This window comes from Podarcis bocagei, assembly GCF_964188305.1.
Source record: "Podarcis bocagei genome assembly, chromosome: 6".
NCBI classification, from domain to species: Eukaryota; Metazoa; Chordata; class Lepidosauria; order Squamata; family Lacertidae; genus Podarcis; species Podarcis bocagei.
Window position 1 is genome coordinate 101,514,301 of NC_138130.1, and position 21,363 is coordinate 101,535,663.

General features: G+C 48.3%; 1 protein-coding gene across 1 annotated transcript in view; it reads left to right on the forward strand.

Moving 5' to 3' along the window:
• ARHGEF17 (Rho guanine nucleotide exchange factor 17) overlaps nt 1–21,363 on the forward strand; it is a 197,123-nt gene that overhangs the window by 156,713 nt on the left and 19,047 nt on the right. The window contains exons 8-17 of the mRNA XM_081197266.1: nt 856–965; nt 2,891–2,976; nt 3,860–3,978; nt 6,357–6,570; nt 7,854–7,927; nt 9,295–9,488; nt 12,616–12,866; nt 14,479–14,722; nt 17,095–17,181; nt 19,775–19,842. Of these exons, the coding sequence (XP_081053392.1) occupies nt 856–965; nt 2,891–2,976; nt 3,860–3,978; nt 6,357–6,570; nt 7,854–7,927; nt 9,295–9,488; nt 12,616–12,866; nt 14,479–14,722; nt 17,095–17,181; nt 19,775–19,842 (1,447 nt within the window). The remainder of the gene's footprint in view (nt 1–855; nt 966–2,890; nt 2,977–3,859; nt 3,979–6,356; nt 6,571–7,853; nt 7,928–9,294; nt 9,489–12,615; nt 12,867–14,478; nt 14,723–17,094; nt 17,182–19,774; nt 19,843–21,363) is intronic.

Here is a 21,363-nt window from a genome sequence, read left to right on the forward strand (position 1 = left end):
GTCAAAATTAGGTTAGAACAACTGCAGGTGTCAATGCAACAAAAATTTTGTGTCCCTGTGTAATAATAGCAGCATACAGCTTTTCAGCCAAAGATCTCAAGGCAGTTTGCAGCGTAAAAATGCAAGATATAAGCACAAAATACACAATAAAAACAAGAGCAAAAGCAAAACACAACCAATCACCCCCTTCCCACAAATGACGATTACCATGATCCCATAGAATATCCAGGAGCAAAACAAAGGGCTCAGATATAGAATATTCACAAAGAGACCCTTTCCTGCGATGCAAGTAAAATGGTGGCTTTGCCAAGGGAGAAAGTAACGTGGGAGCATAAGGGAAGGAGAGGCGGTACCCTTTTTTGTTTGTTTCATTTCATAAAAGTTACATGCCACTTGATTGCTAAAGAAAAAAACCCGCCTCAAAGCGGTTTACAATGAAATTTAGGGACGCGGGTGGCGCTGTGGTCTAAACCACTGAGCCTCTTGGGCTTGCCGATTAGAAGGTCGACGGTTCGAATCTCCACGACGGGGTGAGCTCCCGTTGCTCTGCCCCAGGTCCTGCCAACCTAGCAGTTCGAAATCATGCCAGTGCAAGTAGATAAATAGGTACCACTGCAGTGGGAAGGTAAATGGTGTTTCCATGTTCTCTGGGCCCGGGACCTCTAAACTATGGTTATTCATGGACCTTAAAGTCCTCTGCGGGGCATACCAGGAGAGGTAGTCCTGTAAAAACGAGGGCCCTAAGCCACTCTTTCGCCCAATGTGGGACTCGAACCCACAACCCTGAGATTATAAGAGTCTCTTGCTCGACCGACTGAGCTGTCCCAGCCTGACCTCTCCTATGTCTTGTTGCAGAAGGCCGTGGGTGGGAAGAAGGACCGCTCGCTTTTCCTCTTCACGGACCTGCTCGTCTGCACCACCCTGAAACGCAAGTCCGGGTCCTTGCGGCGAAGCTCCATGAGCCTGTAAGTGACCGACCCCCAAAGCCCACCGGAAGTTGCTGTGCGATTGACGGCTCGAGGGACATGTCTGCGATGGACTGGGGGGGGACCAGCTAGGGAACCCCTAAGGGAAGAAGGCTCAGATCCCGGTGATTGGTGGTGGGACAATGATGAGTGGTCAGAGGGAGAAGACCAGGAAGAGGAAGCGTTGGAAGATGGAGAGGGAACAGGGCTTAGTGAGCGGGGAGATTCTATGGCAGAGAGGCGGCCAGAATTAGAGGCAGAAGCAGGAGAGGAGGAAAGCCAAGAGGAGTCTGCTGATGAAGAGTCACGGGTGTCTGTGGGAATGTTCAGGGAGGCAGGAGAGGATATACCGTATTTTTCGCTTCATAGGACACACCAGACCACAGGACGCACCTAGTTTTTAGAGGGAGAAATCAAGGGGAAAAAATATTATCCCCCCCCCCCCGCCCCAAAGAGCAAAGAAGCCAAGACAGCGAGCGGCTTTGTTTCAACACCTACCTCCCTCTTTCAAAAAAAACCAAAACATGATCTGCTTTTTGCCCCTGGGCAATTCGGCTCCAGGGACTACACATTCGCTCCATAAGATGCACAGACATTTCCCCTTACTTTTTAGGTAGAAAAAAGCGTGTCTTATGGAGCGAAAAATATGGTAATTGCAAAGGACAGGCATCTTAGCAGGAGCCAGACTGTTTCTCAGCTCCCACGGGGACCATTTCTGTCCATAAGGCGCGGGCCCAAACCACGCCTGCCTGCCCCACACCTGATGTCAGGGGTGAGTTAGCCAGAGATGTGGCTGCCAGTGAATAACCACTGTGGCATAACCGGGGGTGCCTGGTAGCCCCACGGCAGCTGGGATAAATTAATAAATTAGCATGGAGTTCTCCATTGGGAATTCTGTCACACGGTCAGTGCTGAGTTCGAGTCCTGATTTCAGCAGAGGTTGGCTGTTCTTCGGAGTTCCCCATCGGGAACTTCAGGATCCAGCTCAACGGCTGGGAAAGGCCCCACCTCTAGTATAGAATTGCGTACACTTGAAATGCAGCAGAAATAAAAATAATAAAAAATAGGGTCCATCTCAGCCATAGCTGTCAACTTACAGATTTGAAAATAAGGGACCAGCAGCCTTGAAAATAAGGGATCAGCAGCCCAAATAAGGGATTTTGCTTAGCTTATTCTCGTCGGGGTTGCCGTCATCCTGGTGCGAGGAGTTCCATCGGCCCTTTCCCGCTCGAGAGAGAGGGAGGGAGGAAGAGAGACTCTCGCTTGCGAGCCCGGCATGAGGCGGTTTCGGTGCCGCGGTGGCCGCTGAAGCGCCGCCCTTCTGCGTCCCTCCCCATCCCCTCCTCTTCCTCCTCCCTCAGTCTGCCTCCTCAGCCGCCTCCGGCTTCCTCTGGCAGCGCGGCGGAAGTCTCACAAGAGAGGCGCTGCTGCCCGCCCGCCGCCACCTGTCTCCTCATGACGTGCCCCTGAGGGGAAAAAGGGAGAGGCGGAGACGCGGCAGCTCACGTACGCGCTCTCTCGAGGCAGAGGACCCCGAGCCGCTGCTTCCCTCCCGAGCCGGGCAAGCATGAAACCCGGGAAATTTAAGGGACATCATCAATCCAGGACAGCAGCGGGAAACAGCGTTGGGATAAGGGAGTTTCCCGCCAAATAAGGGACGGTTGACAGCTATGATCTCAGCCAAGAATGCACAACTGGCAGTCAAGTGTGCCTTATATTGGAGGCATCTCAGAAATCTAGGTTTTGCACATAAGTTAGAAAATTGACTGGGCCCTGCCCACAAGCTTAGCATCTTGATCAAGGGAAGAAATAAGACTTCAGATCTAAATGGAAGGTGTTCGTCTCTAAAATAGGCCAACAAGGCCACTTAGTGGTTGTAGTCAGTACTGCTCCCGTTCTTAGTGTTGCGTGATTTTTCTTTGCAGTTACACAGCAGCCAGTGTGATCGACACAGCCAGCAAGTACAAATTGCTCTGGAAATTTCCGCTGGAAGACCTGGACATTGTGAAAGGTCTGTTGCTTTCGGTGTTGTTCCCTTTCAGAATGCATAAACATCTCTGCGTCCAGAGGATACCCAAGCGTCGTTCAGAAACAGGAATCTATAAAACACAATGCAGACAATAAAACAGTATTGAAACGTACGAACCTACAGGGATTTAAAGCTGCAGAAATAAAATTAATATGTTTGCGGGGAGGCTTAAGAGGAAACCTTGAATGTAGCTCAGCGGCATTGGCAGCTGATGGAACATTTTGAACAGCAGTACCTCGGTTTTCGAACGTCTCTGTTGACAAATGTTTCGGTTTTGAATGCCGTAAACCTGGAAGTAAATGCTTCAGTTTTTGAACACTTTTCAGACGTAGGACGTGCCATGCATTTCAAAAAGCAGTTTTCCATATTGAGGCTTCCGTATTGGTTTTCTGTTTCCGAACGTCTCAGAACTCGAACGGTCTTCCAGAACGGATTACGTTCGAAAACTGAGGGATGCAGCAGAGTTTTGCGCGAGCTGCAGCTTCTATATCAAGTTGGTGCCGTGTGGCTCGTGATCGTCAATTGGGAACGGCAACCACAACCTTTAGAAACACACAGTTTGCTTGCCACAACCTCATGCCCACTTTAAATTAGGGTTCGCCAATTTAAAGTGAAGGGTATCCCTAGCATAACTGATGCAACAAATACAGAAATGTAAGGAGTATTGCCGCTGGTTTTTCTAGTGGCCTAACCGCTTGCCTCTTAATCGCCGCATTTTTAAACCTCCAAATGGTGCTATATAAAGTCAGTGTTTCGTGTTATGTCAGAACAAGCCCTAGATACTGAGAAACGCAGCTGGCTTAAATCTCCAGCCTCCTTGCCTGAGACAAACGCGGTGTGATGTGTGATTTCTGTCCGTCTCCAGGGGCTTCTCAGTCGCCCAATCGCGAGAGCATCCAGAAAGCCATCTCCCGCCTGGATGAAGACCTCAGCACCCTTGGCCAAGTTAGCAAGCTTTCAGAGACCCTCAGCTTCCCCCATCAGGTGAGAACCATCGAGGTTGGCGGGGCAAATACAGGCATTTTGAATAATAATAATAATAATAATAATAATAATAATAATAATAATAATAATAATAATAATAATTTATTTATATCCCGCCCTCCCCAGCCAAAGCCGGGCTCAGAGCGGATAACAACAGTAAAAATAGCACAATTTACATAAAATCACAGTCAATTAATTAAAATACATTCTAAAATCAATTCAAAATCAAATTAATGGCAACCATTGGGCTAGAGTTCTATGAGAATTACAGAAGGAGGGGGTCAGACTGTGCCTTGGCCAAAGGCCTGGTGGAACAGCTCTGTCTTGCATGCTCTGCGGAAAGATGTCAAGTCCCACAGGGCCCTAGTCTCTTATGACAGAGCGTTCCACCAGATCGGGGCCACGACCAAAAAAGCCCTGGCTCTGGTTGAGGCCAGCCTAACCTCCCTGTGGCCCGGGATCTCCCAGATGTTTTTGTTTGAAGACCTTAATGTCCTCCGCGGGACATACCAGGAGAGACGGTCCTGTAGGGACAAGGGTCCTAGGCCATTTTTAGTTCCAATTATCTCTAACGAGACCATCAGAATAGCTTCCATTTCTCTCTCTCTCTATATATATATATATATACACAGTGTATGCGTACGTGTGTTATTAAATTTTCTGTTTCATAATTGAAAATATTCATTTAAAAAACCTTAAAATATCAATGACGTCTTCTCTTTCCATGGTTCATTTTTCATATCATATATCCCAGCATATTTTACGTAAACTATACCATTCAGTATTCCATTGTTGCTGTTGTCGTTTAGTCGTGTCCGACTCTTCGTGACCCCCTGGACCAGAGCACGCCAGGCACTCCTGTCTTCCACTGCCTCCCCCAGTTTTCCAGTATTCCATTATTACATCCATCAAAACTTATTTACACTGTTAAATTTATCTTAATGCTGCCCACGTTTTCAGGTGTACATGATCCCCCCCCCATATATTCAAGAAACATTTTTCAATCCTCTCTAAACGTATGTTCTTCTTCTCTTATTCAATATGTTAAGTCTGCAAGCTTCGCATAGTCTGTCAACTTAAATGGCCATTCTTCTTTGGTTGGGACCTCGCTCGTTTTCCATTTGGGGTCTAACAAAACACGGGCCGCAGTAGCAGCATACACAAATAAAGGTTATTTATGTGTGCCATTTAAAGATTAAAATATACCAACTCTAAAAGTCACAAACCAAAAAGGAATCAGCATTTAAACCTCCACAAATGTGTTCCAGAGAGAAAGAATAAATCAGTAACCTTCTAAAATCAGAAAGATTTTAGTCAGCTCACCCTGGGGAGAGAATTCCACATCTGTGGTGCCTCCACCGAAAAGGCCCTGTCCTTGATGGCTTCCAGTTGGGTCACCTCTAAATGTGGAGCTTGGAAATCAAAGCTCTGATACCAACCCGGTTGATGATGATAATAATAATAATAATAATAATAATAATAATAATAATAATAATAATAATAATAATAATAATAATTTTTATTTATACCCCGCCCTCCCCAGCCAAGGCTGGGCTCAGGGCGGCTAACAAGCAATAATAAAAACAAGTTGAATAATTACAACTTAAAAACAAAATTAAAATACAGCATTAAAATAAGGAAACATTAAAATATTAAAATGTAGCCTCATCGCAGGAGGAGAAAGGAAAAGAAAAAAAGAAAGAGGGGGAGGGAATCAAATTGGCTCCAAGCCAAAGGCCAGGTGGAACAACTCTGTCTTACAGGCCCTGCAGAAAGAAATCAGATCCTGCAGGGCCCTGGTCTCATGAGACAGAGCGTTCCACCAGGCCGGAGCCAGTGTTGAAAAGGCCCTGCTCTGGCTAAGGCTAATCTGACTTCCTTAGGGACCTCTAGGGTGTTGCTATTTATGGACCTTGAGGCTCTCCATGGGGCATACCAGGTGAGGTGGTCCCGTAGGTATGAGGGTCCTAGGCCGTGAAGGGCTTTAAAGGTCAAAACCAGCACCTTGAACCTGACCCTGTACTCCACCGGGAGCCAGTGCAGCTGGAAAAGCACTGGGTGAATATGCTCCCATGGCAGAGACCCCGTGAGGAGCCTCGCTGCAGCATTCTGCACCCGCTGGAGTTTCTGGGACAGCTTCAAGGGCAGCCCCGCGTAGAGCGAATTACAGTAGTCAAGCCTGGAGGTGACCGTCACATGGATCACTGTGGCCGGGGCGGGAAAGGGAAGGGACCGACTGCTAAAGGTTGCCCTTAAAGGCTTGTGGGCTGTTGCGACTGCATAAGATGGACTAGGAACTTGGTGCCGCAGAATTTTATTCCACAGAGTCCATGGTGTTCTCCCAGCTAATGCTGACATTTGTGTTCGCTCACTCTCAGAGCCTGGACGACGTTATCAAGGACCTGATGGCCGCCATCCACCGCGAATTGGCGGAGAAGCAGTCCCTTTCCTTCGCCCAGTCTTTCCCGCCCAACAAAATGGAACTCACGGCAACGAAGGCGGACGGCACGGAGTCCTACATCTTTGAGTTCCCCAACCCAGACGCACGCCATAGCTTTGAGCAAGCCTTTGAGGACACCAAGAAGAAACTAGGTCCTTGTCTTGAGTGTTTTGGGGTTTTGTTTTTTGATATTGTAGGGTGTTTTTTTACTGCTTTACACTGTTTTAATGTTTTGGGGTAGGGAGCGCTTTGTAAGGCGCCCAGATAATTATTATTATTATTATTATTATTATTATTATTATTATTATTATTATTTATTTGTACCCCGCCCATCTGGCTGGGTTTCCCCAGCCACTCTGGGCGGCTTCCACAAATACCAAAAATACACTAATATGTCATACATTAAAAACTTCCCTGAACAGGGCTGCCTTCAGATGTCTTTTGAATGCCAGGTAGTTGTTTATCTCTTTATCTGATGGGAGGGTGTTCTACAGGGCGGGCGCCACCACCGAGAAGGCCCTCTGCCTGGTTCCCTGTAGCTTTGCTTCTCGCAATGAGGGAACCGCCAGAAGGCCCTCGGCGCTGGACCTCAGTGTCCGGGCAGAACGATGGGGGTGGAGACGCTCCTTCAGGTATACTGGGCCGAGGACTCTTGTTACGGAGCAGCCACACACGTAATGCAGTTAATAAAGCTCATAATGTTTGGCCTCAGTTTGCAAAGAGCACTTCTCAGACCTTCTCAATGGCCTGTTCCTGCACATAGAAAACTAGTGTGTCAGTATGAAGCTAAAGTCTGTCTCCCTGACATGCTAGCTTCCTGTGTGCGTGGATTTATATTTTTGGGGGGGGACACCCAGTCACTTGAGTGCAGTCTGAACTCATAGAGCCTCTGTCCAAGTTGTCTTCCTCATCTGCTTCTTTAGGCCCTTAGAAGTAGCTCTGATGAGAGAGGTTGGCCAAAAAAATGTGCTATCATGCTCCTCCCCCAACCAAGAGTTCAACCCAAGACATACTCTGTCTTGCCTCTTCCTCTATATGGAGGGGCTGATCTGGAGCATAAATAGGTGTGGGGTTTTTCCCCCTAACAGCCCCCCCTCTCTGTAGGTGCTTCTGCAGCACTGATGAACAAGCTGCAAGGTTTTATCCCCAGTCAAATTGACCGCTTGTTTCCACCGCAGGAACAGCACTGTTTGCAAACTGCTGCTGGCAAATAGCGTGGGCAGCTGAAATGTTTGCGAACATGCTGTGACATCACAGCAGCTCAGCCAGTGGCTGTGGAGCCTTAGAGGCGAGAACCGGGGAACGGTCAGATTTTAGAAGCAGGGTAGATAGATTCAAGACGGCTGTTCGTTATCGTGACTCCACAGAGCTGCGGCGGATTACGCCGCAAATTGGGCCGCGCTACAGGTTTGTTTGTTTTCCTTTTCGTAACCAGCTTCCTACAAAAACTGCCTGGATCCTGAATTCCTGAAGGCGATTCCCATCATGAAAACAAGGAGTGGAATGCAGGTAGGTCTGAGCTTTGCAAACCGAATTCACACAGTTCATCTGTTGTTTGTTGCTACCGTTTCCATATTATAACTGTCTGAAACTATAGTTCAATTTGCTGATTGTTTAGAAAACACAAACCCTCAGTGTACCTTAAAGGTAAAGGTAAAGGGACCACTGACCATTATGTCCAATCGTGACCGACTCTGGGGTTGCAGAGTCGCGGGGATTCAAACTGCCGACCTTCTGATCGGCAAGTCCTAGGCTCTGTGGTTTAACCCACAGCGCCACCCACGTCCCAGTGCACCTTAGTGCAGTTCATTTAACTCTACTGCACTTTGAATGAAGACCTTTGCCACTGATGAGTCAAAAGCGCCTCTACCTAAAATCTTAAAAATTGGCTTGCTGGAGCTGGTTGTTAAAGACTTGAGCTCTGAGCAGCGCTTCACTTTCAGGCATTCATGGTCCTCTTTGTAAGCAAAAGCTCTGTTCGAACCTGTATTTTTGGAGGATATTATTTGGAGAAATTTTCACAGAAAGTGGAGCTTCGTTCGTCCCAGCCAAGGTAAGAGTCATTACCCACCAAGCATTCCCTCTTATAAATAAAAAGGTCCTTTGAAAAAGTAAATAAATAAAATAATTCCACCTGCTTACTGCTAAGGAAAGAAACCCCCAGTGCACCCCAGTCCTGTTCATTTAATTCTACTGCACCTCCATTAAAGACTCTTGTCACCAATAAATTACTGGTTCTGGAGAATGCATTTTCGGGTGGGCCCATGCCGGTGAGTGCTTTTTAGGGCCTGTTTTATTTTTTATTTTATTTATTTATTTATTTATTTAATTTTTATTGATACAACAAGAAAAAAACCCACAAATACCAAATTACACACAAGAATAACCATAGACACATAATTTTCTTAGCAAACAATAAAACATATATTGGTCTTAACACTAAAGACACAACCTCCCGTCTATTCCATATTCCATATTTCAATTTCATATTACTTATTGCCAATACCCACTTTTATCATAATTAAACTTATTCTTAATAAATCTAATTTCTTATGTCTACCTTGCAACTATTGCTGAAGTTCCTCGAATGCTGCAGCAGAATTTAAACTACCATATTTATTTTTCAGATATTCTTTGAAAACCTCCCATTTTGAAACAAATTCCTGTTTTGATTTATTCTTTATTTTTTTCTGATAGACCATCTAATTCGGCATATTCTGTCAGCTTTTGGATCCAATCTTTTTATCTTTTTATATGCGACGGCAGCAGCAAGAGTTTTGATTGCAGCAAAATGGAAGAGTAATGAAATCCCCCTCTATACAAGGTTTAGGGCCCGTTTCAAAAGCAACCTGGTTTTTTTGTCCCTTCTCCGGCAGTTCTCCTGCGCCTCACCCAGCCACAGCAACCCGGAGAACGCCTACGAGGTCTGGGTGTGCAACAGCGACGGTTACGTCGGGCAGGTCTGCCTCCTCAGCGTCAAAAAGGAGCCTATCGTCGAGGCCTGCATCGCCGTCTGTTCTGCCAGGATCCTCTGCATCGCCTCTGTGCCGGGCCTCAAGCGAAGCTTCCGGTAAGGAAGTCACCAGAAAAGGACTTTCTTGTGGGTAGTTTCACTTTTAGAACTTCTGTGGCAGCAAAGAATTTCGTGGCCCCTGGAAAGCGAACATATTTGTTCATATAAAAAAATTCCTTCCAGTAGCACCTTAAAGACCAACTAAGTTAGTTCTTGGTATGAGCTTTCGTGTGCATGCACACTTCTTCAGATAGTATCAGTGGTATCTGAAGAAGTGTGCATGCACACGAAAGCTCATACCAAGAACTAACATAGTTGGTCTTTAAGGTGCTACTGGAAGGAATTTTTTTATTTTGACTATGGCAGACCAACACGGCTACCTATCTGTAACTGGAACATTTGTTCATGCGTAAGCCAGCCTTTCTCGACCTTGGTTCCAAAGGTGTTGTTAAAACTACAACTCCCATCACCCCTAGCTAACAGGACCAGTGGTCAGGGATGATGGGAGTTGTAGTCCAAGAACTTCTGGTTGAGAAGGCCTGGCTTGTAAGCTTTTGGGGGATCCAGAACCTGCTTCTGTCAGATAAACGTGTGTGCTGGTCTCGAGGGCTAACCGTGCGGCGAGGTCCGAGTCCAGTCCGAGGTCAAGGGTGTGGTATGGAGGCTGTCCATCAAGGCTGAAGCGGGGTCTAAGGCAGGGAGTCGGGTGAGGTCAGGAACTCTGGCAGAAGAGCAGGACAGGGTCTAGGCAGGAACAGGCTCCCAACAATGTTGCTCCCGCAACCTGGGACTGGGCGGACTAGCTTTTATCTGCCCCGAGGCGTAGGGCGGCTTGCCTCTCCTGGCCTGGAGGCGAGCACTCCTTCTGCGGGAACTTAGTTCCCTCCGCCTCTCTGCCCTGAGCCTCTGCAGCTCAGGAGTGGCTGGAGGGTTACCGGACCCAGAGGCAACCTCAGCTTCCCCTGACGGGGCTGAGAGTGGAGCACCTGCAGGCAATGGGTCCTCCATCACCTCAGGAGCCAGAGCAGACTCAGCTGGTGCCTGCACCTGAGGATCCAGCACAGGTGAGGACCCTTCAGGCTCAAGCCCCAGCCCCGGCTCAGCTGGTCCTGGAGGCGGGGAGTCCTGTGCAGGCTGGGATCCCTCAGGTTCAGCCTCCGAGTCCGAATCCCAGGCCATCACAACGTGGCTGGAAGCCAGGGAGATGTGTCCTGCAGGAAACGGCTGAATTAGAATTTATTTATTGTCTGTTTATTGCATTTCTATCCTGCCTTTCCTACAAGGAGATCAAGGCAGCCAGCGTACATCTCCTCCCTGTTTTATCTTTACAGCAATAACAGCAACCCTATGGAGCAGATAGATTAGGTTGAGAAGCTGTGATTGGCCCAAGGTCACCCAATGAACTCCACGGCTGAGCAGGGATTCGAACCCTGCTCTCCCAGGACCTAGTCCAACACAGTGGGGTCAGAACCTGTGCTTTGAATATCTGAAAGATCATGTCCTTTCCTACAGACCCTCTTGGGTGTTAAAATAGGCAGAGGAGTTTTAGTAGTTCTGGCACCTTTGGAAATGTGTTGGGGGGGGGGAGATGTCCAGGACCCAGGAAATGATCCCTGCGTTTTAGGGGGTTGGACTAGATGACCCCCATGGGTCCCTTCCAACTCTGCAGTTCTATGATTCTATTAAAGGGCATTTAGTTCTGTGCTTCCTGGTTCCTGAAAGCAGCAAATCCCCACCTTCTGCAGTTTTTGTCCCCTCTTAGGCTTCCATCCTGGCAGCTCATGTTTTGCTGCTCAGTGCAGAGATGCAGCTTCTCTGTTTATCTTTTTCCCATGCCTTTTTGTTCTCTTCACGTCTCCACCCCCATTGTTCAGCCCGGACACTGAGGTCCAGCTCCGAGGGCCTTCTGGCGGTTCCCTCCCTGCGAGGAGCCAGGTTATAGGGAACCAGGCAGAGGGCCTTCTCGGTGGTGGCGCCCACCCTGTGGAACACCCTCCCATGAGATGTCAAAGAGAACAACAACTACCAGACGTTTAGAAGACATCTGAAGGCAGCCCTGTTTAGGGAAGCTGTTAATGTTTAACAGACCACTGTATTTTATTTTATTTATTTTTTTAAAAAAATTATTGATTTTCCAGAATTTTTAAACAAACAAACAAACATAAATCTTAACTGTACTTAATCCAATCTTAGTAACATTGTTAGGTGACTTCCTCAAATCCCCCTGGCTGAGTTTCAGTATATATCATTGTAACAGTTTTTCCAAAACCAAGTTTCTCATAAAATTAACTTAATCATTTAACATCATTCTTTCTTTTCATTTTAACTTTAAACATATTATTCTATAACATCACATATTTAAATCCTAAGCCTGCCTGGTATTCGCAAGTTTTTCCAATTAAGTTATCTTAGCATGTTTAACTAAATAGTCTTTGTATTTCATCCATTCCTCCTGGTAGTCCTCCTCCTTCTGGTCGCGGATTCTTCCGGTCAGGTCGGCTAGCTCCGAAAACTCCATCATCTTCATCTGCCATTCCTCCACTGTTGGGACTTCTTGTGTTTTCCACTTCTTAGCTAACAAAATTCTAGCTGCAGTTGTGGCATACAAAAACAAGCTAACATCTTTCTTGGGCAATTCCAGACCAAGAAGAAATGCCTCTGGTTTCTTACTAAATGTATATTTCAACATTTTTTCCAGACCACTGTATTTTAATACAGTGGTACCTCGCAAGACGAATGCCTTGCAAGACAAAAAACTCGCAAGGCGAAAGGGTTTTTGGTTTTTTGAGTTGCTTCGCAAGACGATTTTCCCTATGGGCTTGCTTCGCAAGACGGAAATGTCTTGCAAGTTTGTTTCCTTTTTCTTAACACCGTTAATACAGTTGCGACTTGACTTCGAGGAGCAACTCATGGAACGGGTGTGGTAGCCTTTTTTGAGGTTTTTAAAGACTTTGGTGATTTTTGAAGCTTTTCCAAAACTTTCCCGACACCGTGCTTCGCAAGACGAAAAAAATCGCAAGACGACAAAACTCGCGGAACGAATTAATTTTGTCTTGCGAGGCACCACTGTACTTCGTTGGAAGCTGCCCAGAGTGGCTGGGGAAACCCAGCCAGATGGGCGGGGCATAAATAATAAATTATTATTATATTATTATTATTATTATCTTCCCACCTCTGCACCCAGGGAGCGCCCCGAATCTCTGGCCAGCCCTTCCTCAGAACCGGTTCACACGTCGATGGACGAGTCTGGGCCCCAGCAGTGCTTGCATATCTCCATTTCCGGGTCTTCCCTGGAGCTCTCGGACCCCGTGGACAGCACCAACCGAGAACTGGTCCCCTTCGACAGTGACGACACGGATGATGAGTCCTCGCCGAGTCCTTCCGGCACCCTCCAGAGCCAAGCCAGCCACTCCACAATATCTTCCAGCTTCGGAAGTGAGTCGGACCATTCGCACAGCAACGTTGAGGGCTAGTAACTTGTCCCAAGCCAGCCATGCCCCCTTCCCCAGGTGCCCTTCTGTTGCTGAGCATATTTTTGAACCCCAGCACCTCTCCTTTCCAAACCCAACTCTGCATCTATGCAGAGTGTCGTCCTAAGAAACAATTCCTTTTTAGGAACGTCTCTTCGACTTCCTTGTGCAATCTGGCAGAGTAGAAACATTTAAGCATGTGAATAAATTGCCGTCGGCGTCTTCGTTTCTGAGAAACAGACGCTTTCAGAAGGCTGTAAATGTCCCTGCAATTGTTTTACACGGTAGCTACTATTGCTTGTTCAGCTCGCAAGTTCAGGAATGGCAATCAGTATTTCTTTTACGTGGAAAATAATACGACATCTTCCAAGCGAAATGAGAGCCTCCCACTAAATGTTAGTTGCTGTTATTATTATTTTCCTTTTCTTCTTTCGGAATATGCCGTCAATTCGGTGCAATAGGCTCCTCGGTGCAGCTTGCCGCAAAATAAACAATGGCACCGCGCAGCAACGACAGTACGAGCTCTCTTTAATAAAGCAGCCCTCCCCCAGCTTATTAAGCCTTGCTGGCTGCTGCCAGTCAGAGCAGGAGGTTTGTTTGCCAGCTCCACGACTAGGCTCCACGGATCCGGACCCTTGCTTGTCACCCCACCCTAAAAGGCCTTGTTCCCAGAGCCTCGTTCTGCCCTCTATTGACAGGAACCTGTTGGTGGTGGCTCCCCAAACAGCCCTCGCCTTCAGTGGGGTCTTCCATGGCAGCAGAGCTGAGTGGAGGAAGACCCCAACCCAATTCCGACCTCCTCCAGGAGTGCGGATGGAGGGGTTTAGGGTTGCCTCCTAAAACACACTATCTGCGGGCTTCTACGGGACGTGGGAGAATTCCCCCATCTCCTAGAAAAGCCAGTAGAAGTCGTGCAGCCCCTTTAAAAAGCGCACGGCTTCTGCGGGAGGTGGGGAATACTCCCAGAGCTTGTCGGGGCTGGTGAGACATGTTGTCGTACTGGGAGCGGCAAAGGAGGGAAGAAAATAGAGGGGTCACCTGGGAGTTGGGAAATCAGTTTTTAAATTTGTATTAATTTGGAACACAATTTGTTAACAATTATGGGAAAGCAATTAAAAAAAATAATTGGTAAAGAAAGAGAGAAATTCCTCCGACGTAGTTCCAGCTTAACTAAATACAGTGGTACCTCGGTTTAAGTACTTAATTCGTTCCGGAGGTCCATTCTTAACCTGAAACTGTTCTTAACCTGAAGCACCACTTTAGCTAATGGGACCTCCTGCTGCTGCTGTGCCGCCGGAGCACGATTTCTGTTCACATCCTGAAGCAAAGTTCTTAACCTGACGCACTATAGCTGGGTTAGCGGAGTCTGTAACCTGAAGCGTATGTAACCTGAAGCGTATGTAACCCGAGGTACCACTGTACTAACAGTCTAGATTAGATGTGCATTTGTTAGCAATCTGACAAATAAGTTGAGTTTAGAACTGAAAATGAAATGTTATGTTTTCAGTGACCAAGCCAGGGGCCATCCTTGAGTTTGGAAGGTTGCTTGCTAGTTCCGTTTGCCTCTTGTTTGCCAGATGAGGAGATCCCAAGCTCTAAAGACGCAACGGCCGAGACAACCAGCTCAGAAGAGGAGCAAGACCCTGCCGGCTTCCTTCCCATTGCCACCACTTTCGCCCAGAACAGCGACAGCCCCATGGACGGCCGGGCGTTGAGGCGGTCAAGTCGAGGGTCATTCACCAGAGGCAGCCTGGAGGACCTGTTGAGCATCGACCCAGAGGCCTATCAGAGTTCCATGTGGCTGGGGACAGAGGATGGCTGGTAGGCAGACTGCGCCTTGAAATTATTTAGACTTTTTCTTTCTCCCTATTTTGTTGTTGTTTAGTCGTGTCCGACTCTTGTGACCCCATGGACCAGAGCATGCCAGGCACTCCTGTCTTCCACTGCCTCCCGCAGTTTGCTCAGACTCATGCTGGTAGCTTCGAGAACACTGTCCCACCATCTCGTCCTCTGTCGTCCCCTTCTCCTTGTGCCCTCCATCTTTCCCAACATCAGGGTCTTTTCCAGGGAGTCTTCTCTTCTCATGAGGTGGCCAAAGTCTTGGAGCCTCAGCTTCAGGCTCTGTCCTTCCAGTGAGCACTCAGGGCTGATTTCCTTCAGAATGGAGAGGTTTGATCTTCTTGCAGTCCATGGGACTCTCAAGAGTCTCCTCCCACACCAGAATTCAAAAGCATCAATTCTTCGGCGATCAGCCTTCTTTATGGTCCAGCTCTCACTTCCATACATCACTACTGGGACAACCAGAGCTTTAACTAGAGCCAGTGTTTCCCAACCTTTTTTGGGCAAAGGCACACTTGTTTCATGAAAAAAATCTCGAGGCACACCACCATGCCAGATGGGGAAAGGTCACTTTTTACTTATGTAAAAAAAAATAAAAAAATAGTAACAGCATAGAAGGTAATGGTTAGGCTAGCATCCCTCTTCCAAATATGCTAGGTTTTTATTTGCAGGGACTGTTCTACATGGGAAAGCATTCAGCACTGTCATTCTCCCATCTGCCATCTGAATTGGTACTATTCTGGGTCAACTTACTCTGCTGCATGTGTAGATGAAAATGGCACCAAGTGTGGGGGAGGGGGCAGAACAGGTTTCACATACAGGATATTAAGCATACACGTACTTCAGATTGAACTGGTTGCTTGCTTTGCAAGTTTTCATTTCCCAAATGACTGCCTTGGCAAGCGCAATACCTACCAGGCTCAACGCCGGTCTCGCGCTGCCGCTTCCCGCGCTCTCAAGGACCCGGGAGGAGGAAGGCGTGAAGGGAATCCCGAAGGCGCGAAAACCTCGCGCATGCGCAGGCCTTCCGCCTGCGACAGCCCAGTAGGCCGGCTGAAGCGAGCGGCGATGGGATGTGGGAGGGAGCTCGCTCGCCGCCCCGCGTGTGCCTATGTGGGGCACGTTACAGCCCCGTGACGTCAGCGCCACGCAGGCAGCCAGGCAGGCAGACGGCGAGAGCCCCGCGCTGGGCGGCCTCTCCTCGCCGCCCCCGCCCCGCCTCTCGCCGCCTGACTCGCCCGCCTCCCTCCCACAGCACACCAGGCAACGTCTCGCGGCACACTAGTGTGCCGCGGAACACCGGTTGGGAAACACTGAACTAGACGGACCTTTGTTGGCAAGGTGATGTCTCTGCTTTTTAAGATGCTGTCTAGGTTTGTCATTGCTTTTCTCCCAAGAAGCAGGCGTCTTTTAATTTCGTGGCTGCTGTCACCATCTGCAGTGATCATGGAGCCCAGGAAGGTAAAATCCCTCACTGCCTCCATTTCTTCCCCTTCTATTTGCCAGCAGGTGATGGGACCAGTGGCCAGTTCTCCCTATATAACAAGCTAAAACTTGTCAGCTCTCGGCAAGCTCCCTTAGCTACTGGTTTGGCTGCTGTGATGTCATGGAATGTCGAAAGGTGTTCTAACACAGAGTGGGAAGGATCTGTCATCGAATATTGAAAGTCAGTGCTGTGTCTTTGGCAAATCCATACGATCTCTTTGGCCACAGGCTGCAGCCAAGGGAGGCTAGATTCCAGGAATTTATATTTCAAAAGCAGAGTCTTCTTCTTGTAGCCGATTAAGATTGACTTCCATGAACACGGTTTTAACAGTGAGTCCATAAGTGGCTGTGGAGGCCAATTCTGGATCCACACATCCTTCCACAGTGGGGACATTGGTTTCCAGGCGGGAGTTGATCACGGTGTGGATTTGCCAAGCATGCCTTCCTCTTAGCACGTTTCTCCCTTTTGTCCTGAGTTCGAGCGTCTTCAAAGCCCATGACACCTTTGGGAAAGGCTGTTCTCCAACTGGAGCGCTTGCAGGCAAATGTTTCCCAATTGTTGGCGTTTATACGACATTTTTAAAGATTTGCCCTGAGAGAGTCTTTAAACCTTTTTCATTGACCACCAGCATTACACTTTCCATTTTTAAGTTCAGAATAGAGCAGTTGCTTTGGAAGACGATCATCAGGCATCCACACAACATGACCAGTCCAACAAAGTTGATGTTGAAGAATCATCGCTTTGACACTGGTGATCTTTGCTTCTTCCAGTACACTGGTATTAGTTTGCTAAGTCAGCAAAGCACTGTTTTTTCCCCCTACAAACCAGCCAGAGTCTCATTCCTGCTTCCATTCTCTTTGATTTGCAGCATCCATGTCTACCAGTCCTCGGACAACATCCGAAACAGGAAAAATAGCATGAAGATGCAACATTCAGCCTCTGTGACGTGCATTTTGTAAGTGGAGCTTCAGCTGAAATGCAGAGTGCATGTGAGCGCAGAATCCAGCTTCTTGAGAAACCCAGCTTTCGTTTTAAAACACCTTTTTAGACCACAGGGCTGAAAAATTGTGTTTGCTTAAATTGCAAAATCCAAAAGCGGCTGAATACAATTTTCAGTAGTGAGTCAATGGGGGTTTCAGGGTCCTTGCTCCACCCTCGACTAGCAAAAACCAGAACAAATTATTTTTTAAAAGCAGGAAATGAGGATGTCTGTATTTAGTCGTGTGAGCCCTCACCTGCTAAGGTCTTGGCCTTCCTGTTCACCGTCATGTGACTTTGCTGCTTGGTTAATTGTACCAAGAAGTACATATTGTACTGTATTGGCCTGAATATAAGCCTCACTTTTCCCCCAAATTCCGACTGTGAAAAGTTAAAGCGCTGCTTAAATTTGTGACCTTACAAAAATTGGCTTTTACGATATTGCTGCTAAAACAGACATATGGTAAGACGGAACAGATGTGAATGCCTGTGGAATTTTAAGGGAGCGACTTATATTCGAGTATTGTCTTTTTCTTTTCTTTTTCCCCTTTGAATTTCAAAGGTGAGGCTTATATTCAGGTGCGGCTTATATCTGGGCCAATACGGTATTTACTTCTGCAAAACTAAGCAGTTGCTAAAGTTAAAGTGATGGAGATGAGGAAGCGTCTAACCCAGGGCAATCTCGCCCTCCTCCCTCTAGCATCAAACGGAGATGGGTGGGAAACATTTGTGATGGCATTTGCTCCCGGATCTCAGAACGACCAAGCTCTGAATCAGTTAGTTCACATGGGAAATTAATGCTTTTAAGCAAAAAGGTGTGTCCCCCCCCCCCAATATTAATCGCCATTCATGATTAAATAAGGAGTTGCTGTATCAGTATGGACATGGGTGACCCTGAGTTTTGCTTAGCTCACAGAGGACCTTAAGGTCCACGAATAACCATAGTTTAGAGGTCCCGGGCCCTAAGGAAGTCAGACTATCCTCCACCAGGGCCAGGGCCTTCTCAGTGATGGCTCCAACCTGGTGGAATGCTCTGTCCCAGGAGACCAGGGCCCTGCAGGATTTAACTTCCTTCCGTCGGGCCTGTAAGACAGAGCTATTCCGCCTGACCTTTAATTTGAATTCAGCCTGATCTTTTGTTTCCCTTCTCTTCCCTCCCCCTCCCCTTTTATGAAGATCACCCACTCTGAGACCCCACAGCTAATTCTCCCCTGGCCTCCTCGCTGGCCCAAGTAGGACCAATTTAGCCAGCTAGCCCTGGGGATTATCTAATGCTCTGTTAGATGGATTTCCCCCAAATTGATTTCTGAACTTTGAATTTTATTGCTATTCATGTTTTTATACTGTATTTTATGCTGCTTTTACAATTACCGTATTTTTCGCTCTATAGGACGCACTTTTTCCCCTTCAAAAATGAAGAGGAAATGTGTGTGCGTCCTATGGAGCGAAGACGCCGTAGCCCCGCGACCCTCTCCCAGCTGGAGAGGTGACACGCAGCTATGGCAGGAGCCTCTACAGCCCCACGTCACCTCTCCAGCCGGGAGAGCGCACGCGGGGCTAAAGAAGCACCCCGCGACCCTCTCCTGGCTGGGGAGGTGACGCGCTGCTATAGAGGCTTCTTCCGTAGCTGCGTGTCACTTCTCCAGCTGGGAGAGGGTCGCGGGAGGCTGCTTTAGCCCCGCGCGTGCTCTCCCGGCTGGGGAGGTGACGCGCTGCTATAGAGGCTTCTTCCGTAGCTGCGTGTCACCTCTCCAGCTGGGAGAGGGTCGCGGGAGGCTGCTTTAGCCCCGCGCGCGCTCTCCCGGCTGGGGAGGTGACGCGCTGCTATAGAGGCTCCTGCCATAGCTGCGTGTCACCTCTCCAGCTGGGAGAGGGTCGCGGGAGGCTGCTTTAGCCCCGCGCGCGCTCTCCCGGCTGGGGAGGTGACGCGCTGCTATAGAGGCTTCTTCCGTAGCTGCGTGTCACCTCTCCAGCCGGGAGAGGGTTGCGGGGCTAAAGCAACCCCCGCGACCCTCTCCTGGCTGGAGAGGTGACGCGTGGCTATGGCAGGAGCCTCTCCGCTGTGCCTTTCCGCTGCTCCCTGACCTGCTCTTTGGGGCTGGTGGTGGGATTCCCCCGCCAGCCCCAAAGAGCAGGTCGAAAGGAACCTGAAGCCTGGAGAGCGAGAGGGGTCAGTGCACACCGACCCCTCTCGCTCTCCAGGCTTCCAAGGTAGCCGCCTGAACGCACCTTAAACGGCACCTTGTTTTAGAGCAGGAAAACAAGAGGGGGAAAGTTCTCCCCCTCTCTGTGCAGCGCCTCCTGCCGCTTCACTGAAGGGGCGCTGGGCAGAGAGGGGGAGATTTTTTTTCCCTTGTTCTCCCCCCTCTAAAACAAAGTGCGTCCTATTGTCCGGTGCGTCCAATGGTGCGAAAAATACGGTAAGTGTTTTAAATTTGTTGTTAGCCGCCCTGAGCCCGGTTTTTGAACTGGGAAGGGTGGGATATAAATAATAAAATATTATTATTATTATTATGCCACTCATTTGATTTCCAGCTTACGTTGTAAAGCCCATTGCTTTCCCCCCACAGGTATCTAGATAACCAGGTGTTTGTATCGCTGGCGAACGGAGAGCTCGTTGCCTACCAGAGAGAAGCCGGTGAGTTATTTGACCATGAAGATGCTTTCAGGAAGGCTCTCATGCTGGAAACATGGGCGGCTGTAGCAAAACACCGTATTTTTCGCTCCATAAGATGCACTTTTTCCCTCCTAAAAAGTAAGGGGAAATGTGTGTGTGTGTCTTACGGAGCGAATGTAGGCCGCGCGGCTATTCCAGAAGCCAGAACAGCGAGAGGGATCGTTGCGCAGCGCTCCCTCTTGTTGTTCTAGCTTCTGGCTTAGCCCTTCTGTCCCTTCCCCCACCTCATGGAAAAGCCCCCAAGAGCCACGCTCCCTTACACGAGCCGCGTGGAGCGTGGAGCCGTGTCTTGGGGGCTTTTCCCCGAGGAGGGAGAGGGGCAGCCCATGACGGCTCGTGAAAGGGAGCGCTGAGCAGAGCCTGGGATGTATACTGGTACTCCTCAGCGCTCCCTTTAAAGAATATTTTTTTCTTGCATTCCCCCTCTAAAAACTACCGTATTTTTCGCTCTATAAGACGCACCAGACCACAAGACGCACCGAGGAAAACAAAACAAAAAAATATTCTGAATCTCAGAAGCCAGAACAGCAAGAGGGATCGCTGCACAGTGAAAGCAGCAATCCCTCTTGCTGTTCTGGCTTCTGGGATAGCTGCGCAGACGCACACACATTTCCCCTTACTTTTTAGGAGGGAAAAAGTGCGTCTTATAGAGCAAAAAATACGGTAGGTGCTTCTTATGGTCAGGTCGTCTTATGGAGCAAAAAATACGGTACCTGGCCACATGGCTGCATAGGAGGAGCACTCAGTTGCTGTGACCCTCTGGGCCTTGAAAGTCACAGGTTTAGGGAGCAAGCAGTGACAAAAGGTTTGAAAACCTTTGTGCGAATGCTCGCTGGAGCTTATAGCGGTGCTAGGTGGGAGTAGCCCATCCCCACACACACTGTTGCTGTCTCATAGCAACAGGGAGCATTCCTCAGCACCAGGAAAAATACACAAGGTGGTCACTCGCTCCCATTTCACAGAAATCGCCTGGAAGGTACATACATATTTTGAACCGTAGCTTTATTTCTAGGAGGGCTGCTAGAGACTTACTTTTAAAAATGAAATGAAATGAAAGCTTGGAGTCTGAGGCTCCTGTAGAAGCTTCCAAGGGCACCCTGGCGCCCATGGGCACTGGGTTGCCAAACCCTGCTTCAGAATGAGCTGGTAGACCGGACTGGGTGGCATAATCACATTTTGGAACGCCCCTCTATGCCACAAACTTTCAGATGGAAAACCAACGTAGCAGGTGAAGAGGCGGAATGGCATCTTTCTCCCTGGCGCGCTAGTTCTCTGTTGCAGGGATTTTTCACGTGGATGCGAACACAGAGCTGGAACCCACCAGCCAGAGTCCAAGGTGGTGCCGCCCTTTCTGCCTGCTCAGCGTTTTATGACACTCCATTCTCTTTTTAAAAAAAAATAATAATTTTTATTTGCTTTTAAAAGCGTAGAGTTACAACAATACCAAGTAAATATCCACATTAAGAGATTTCTCTGAAGCTC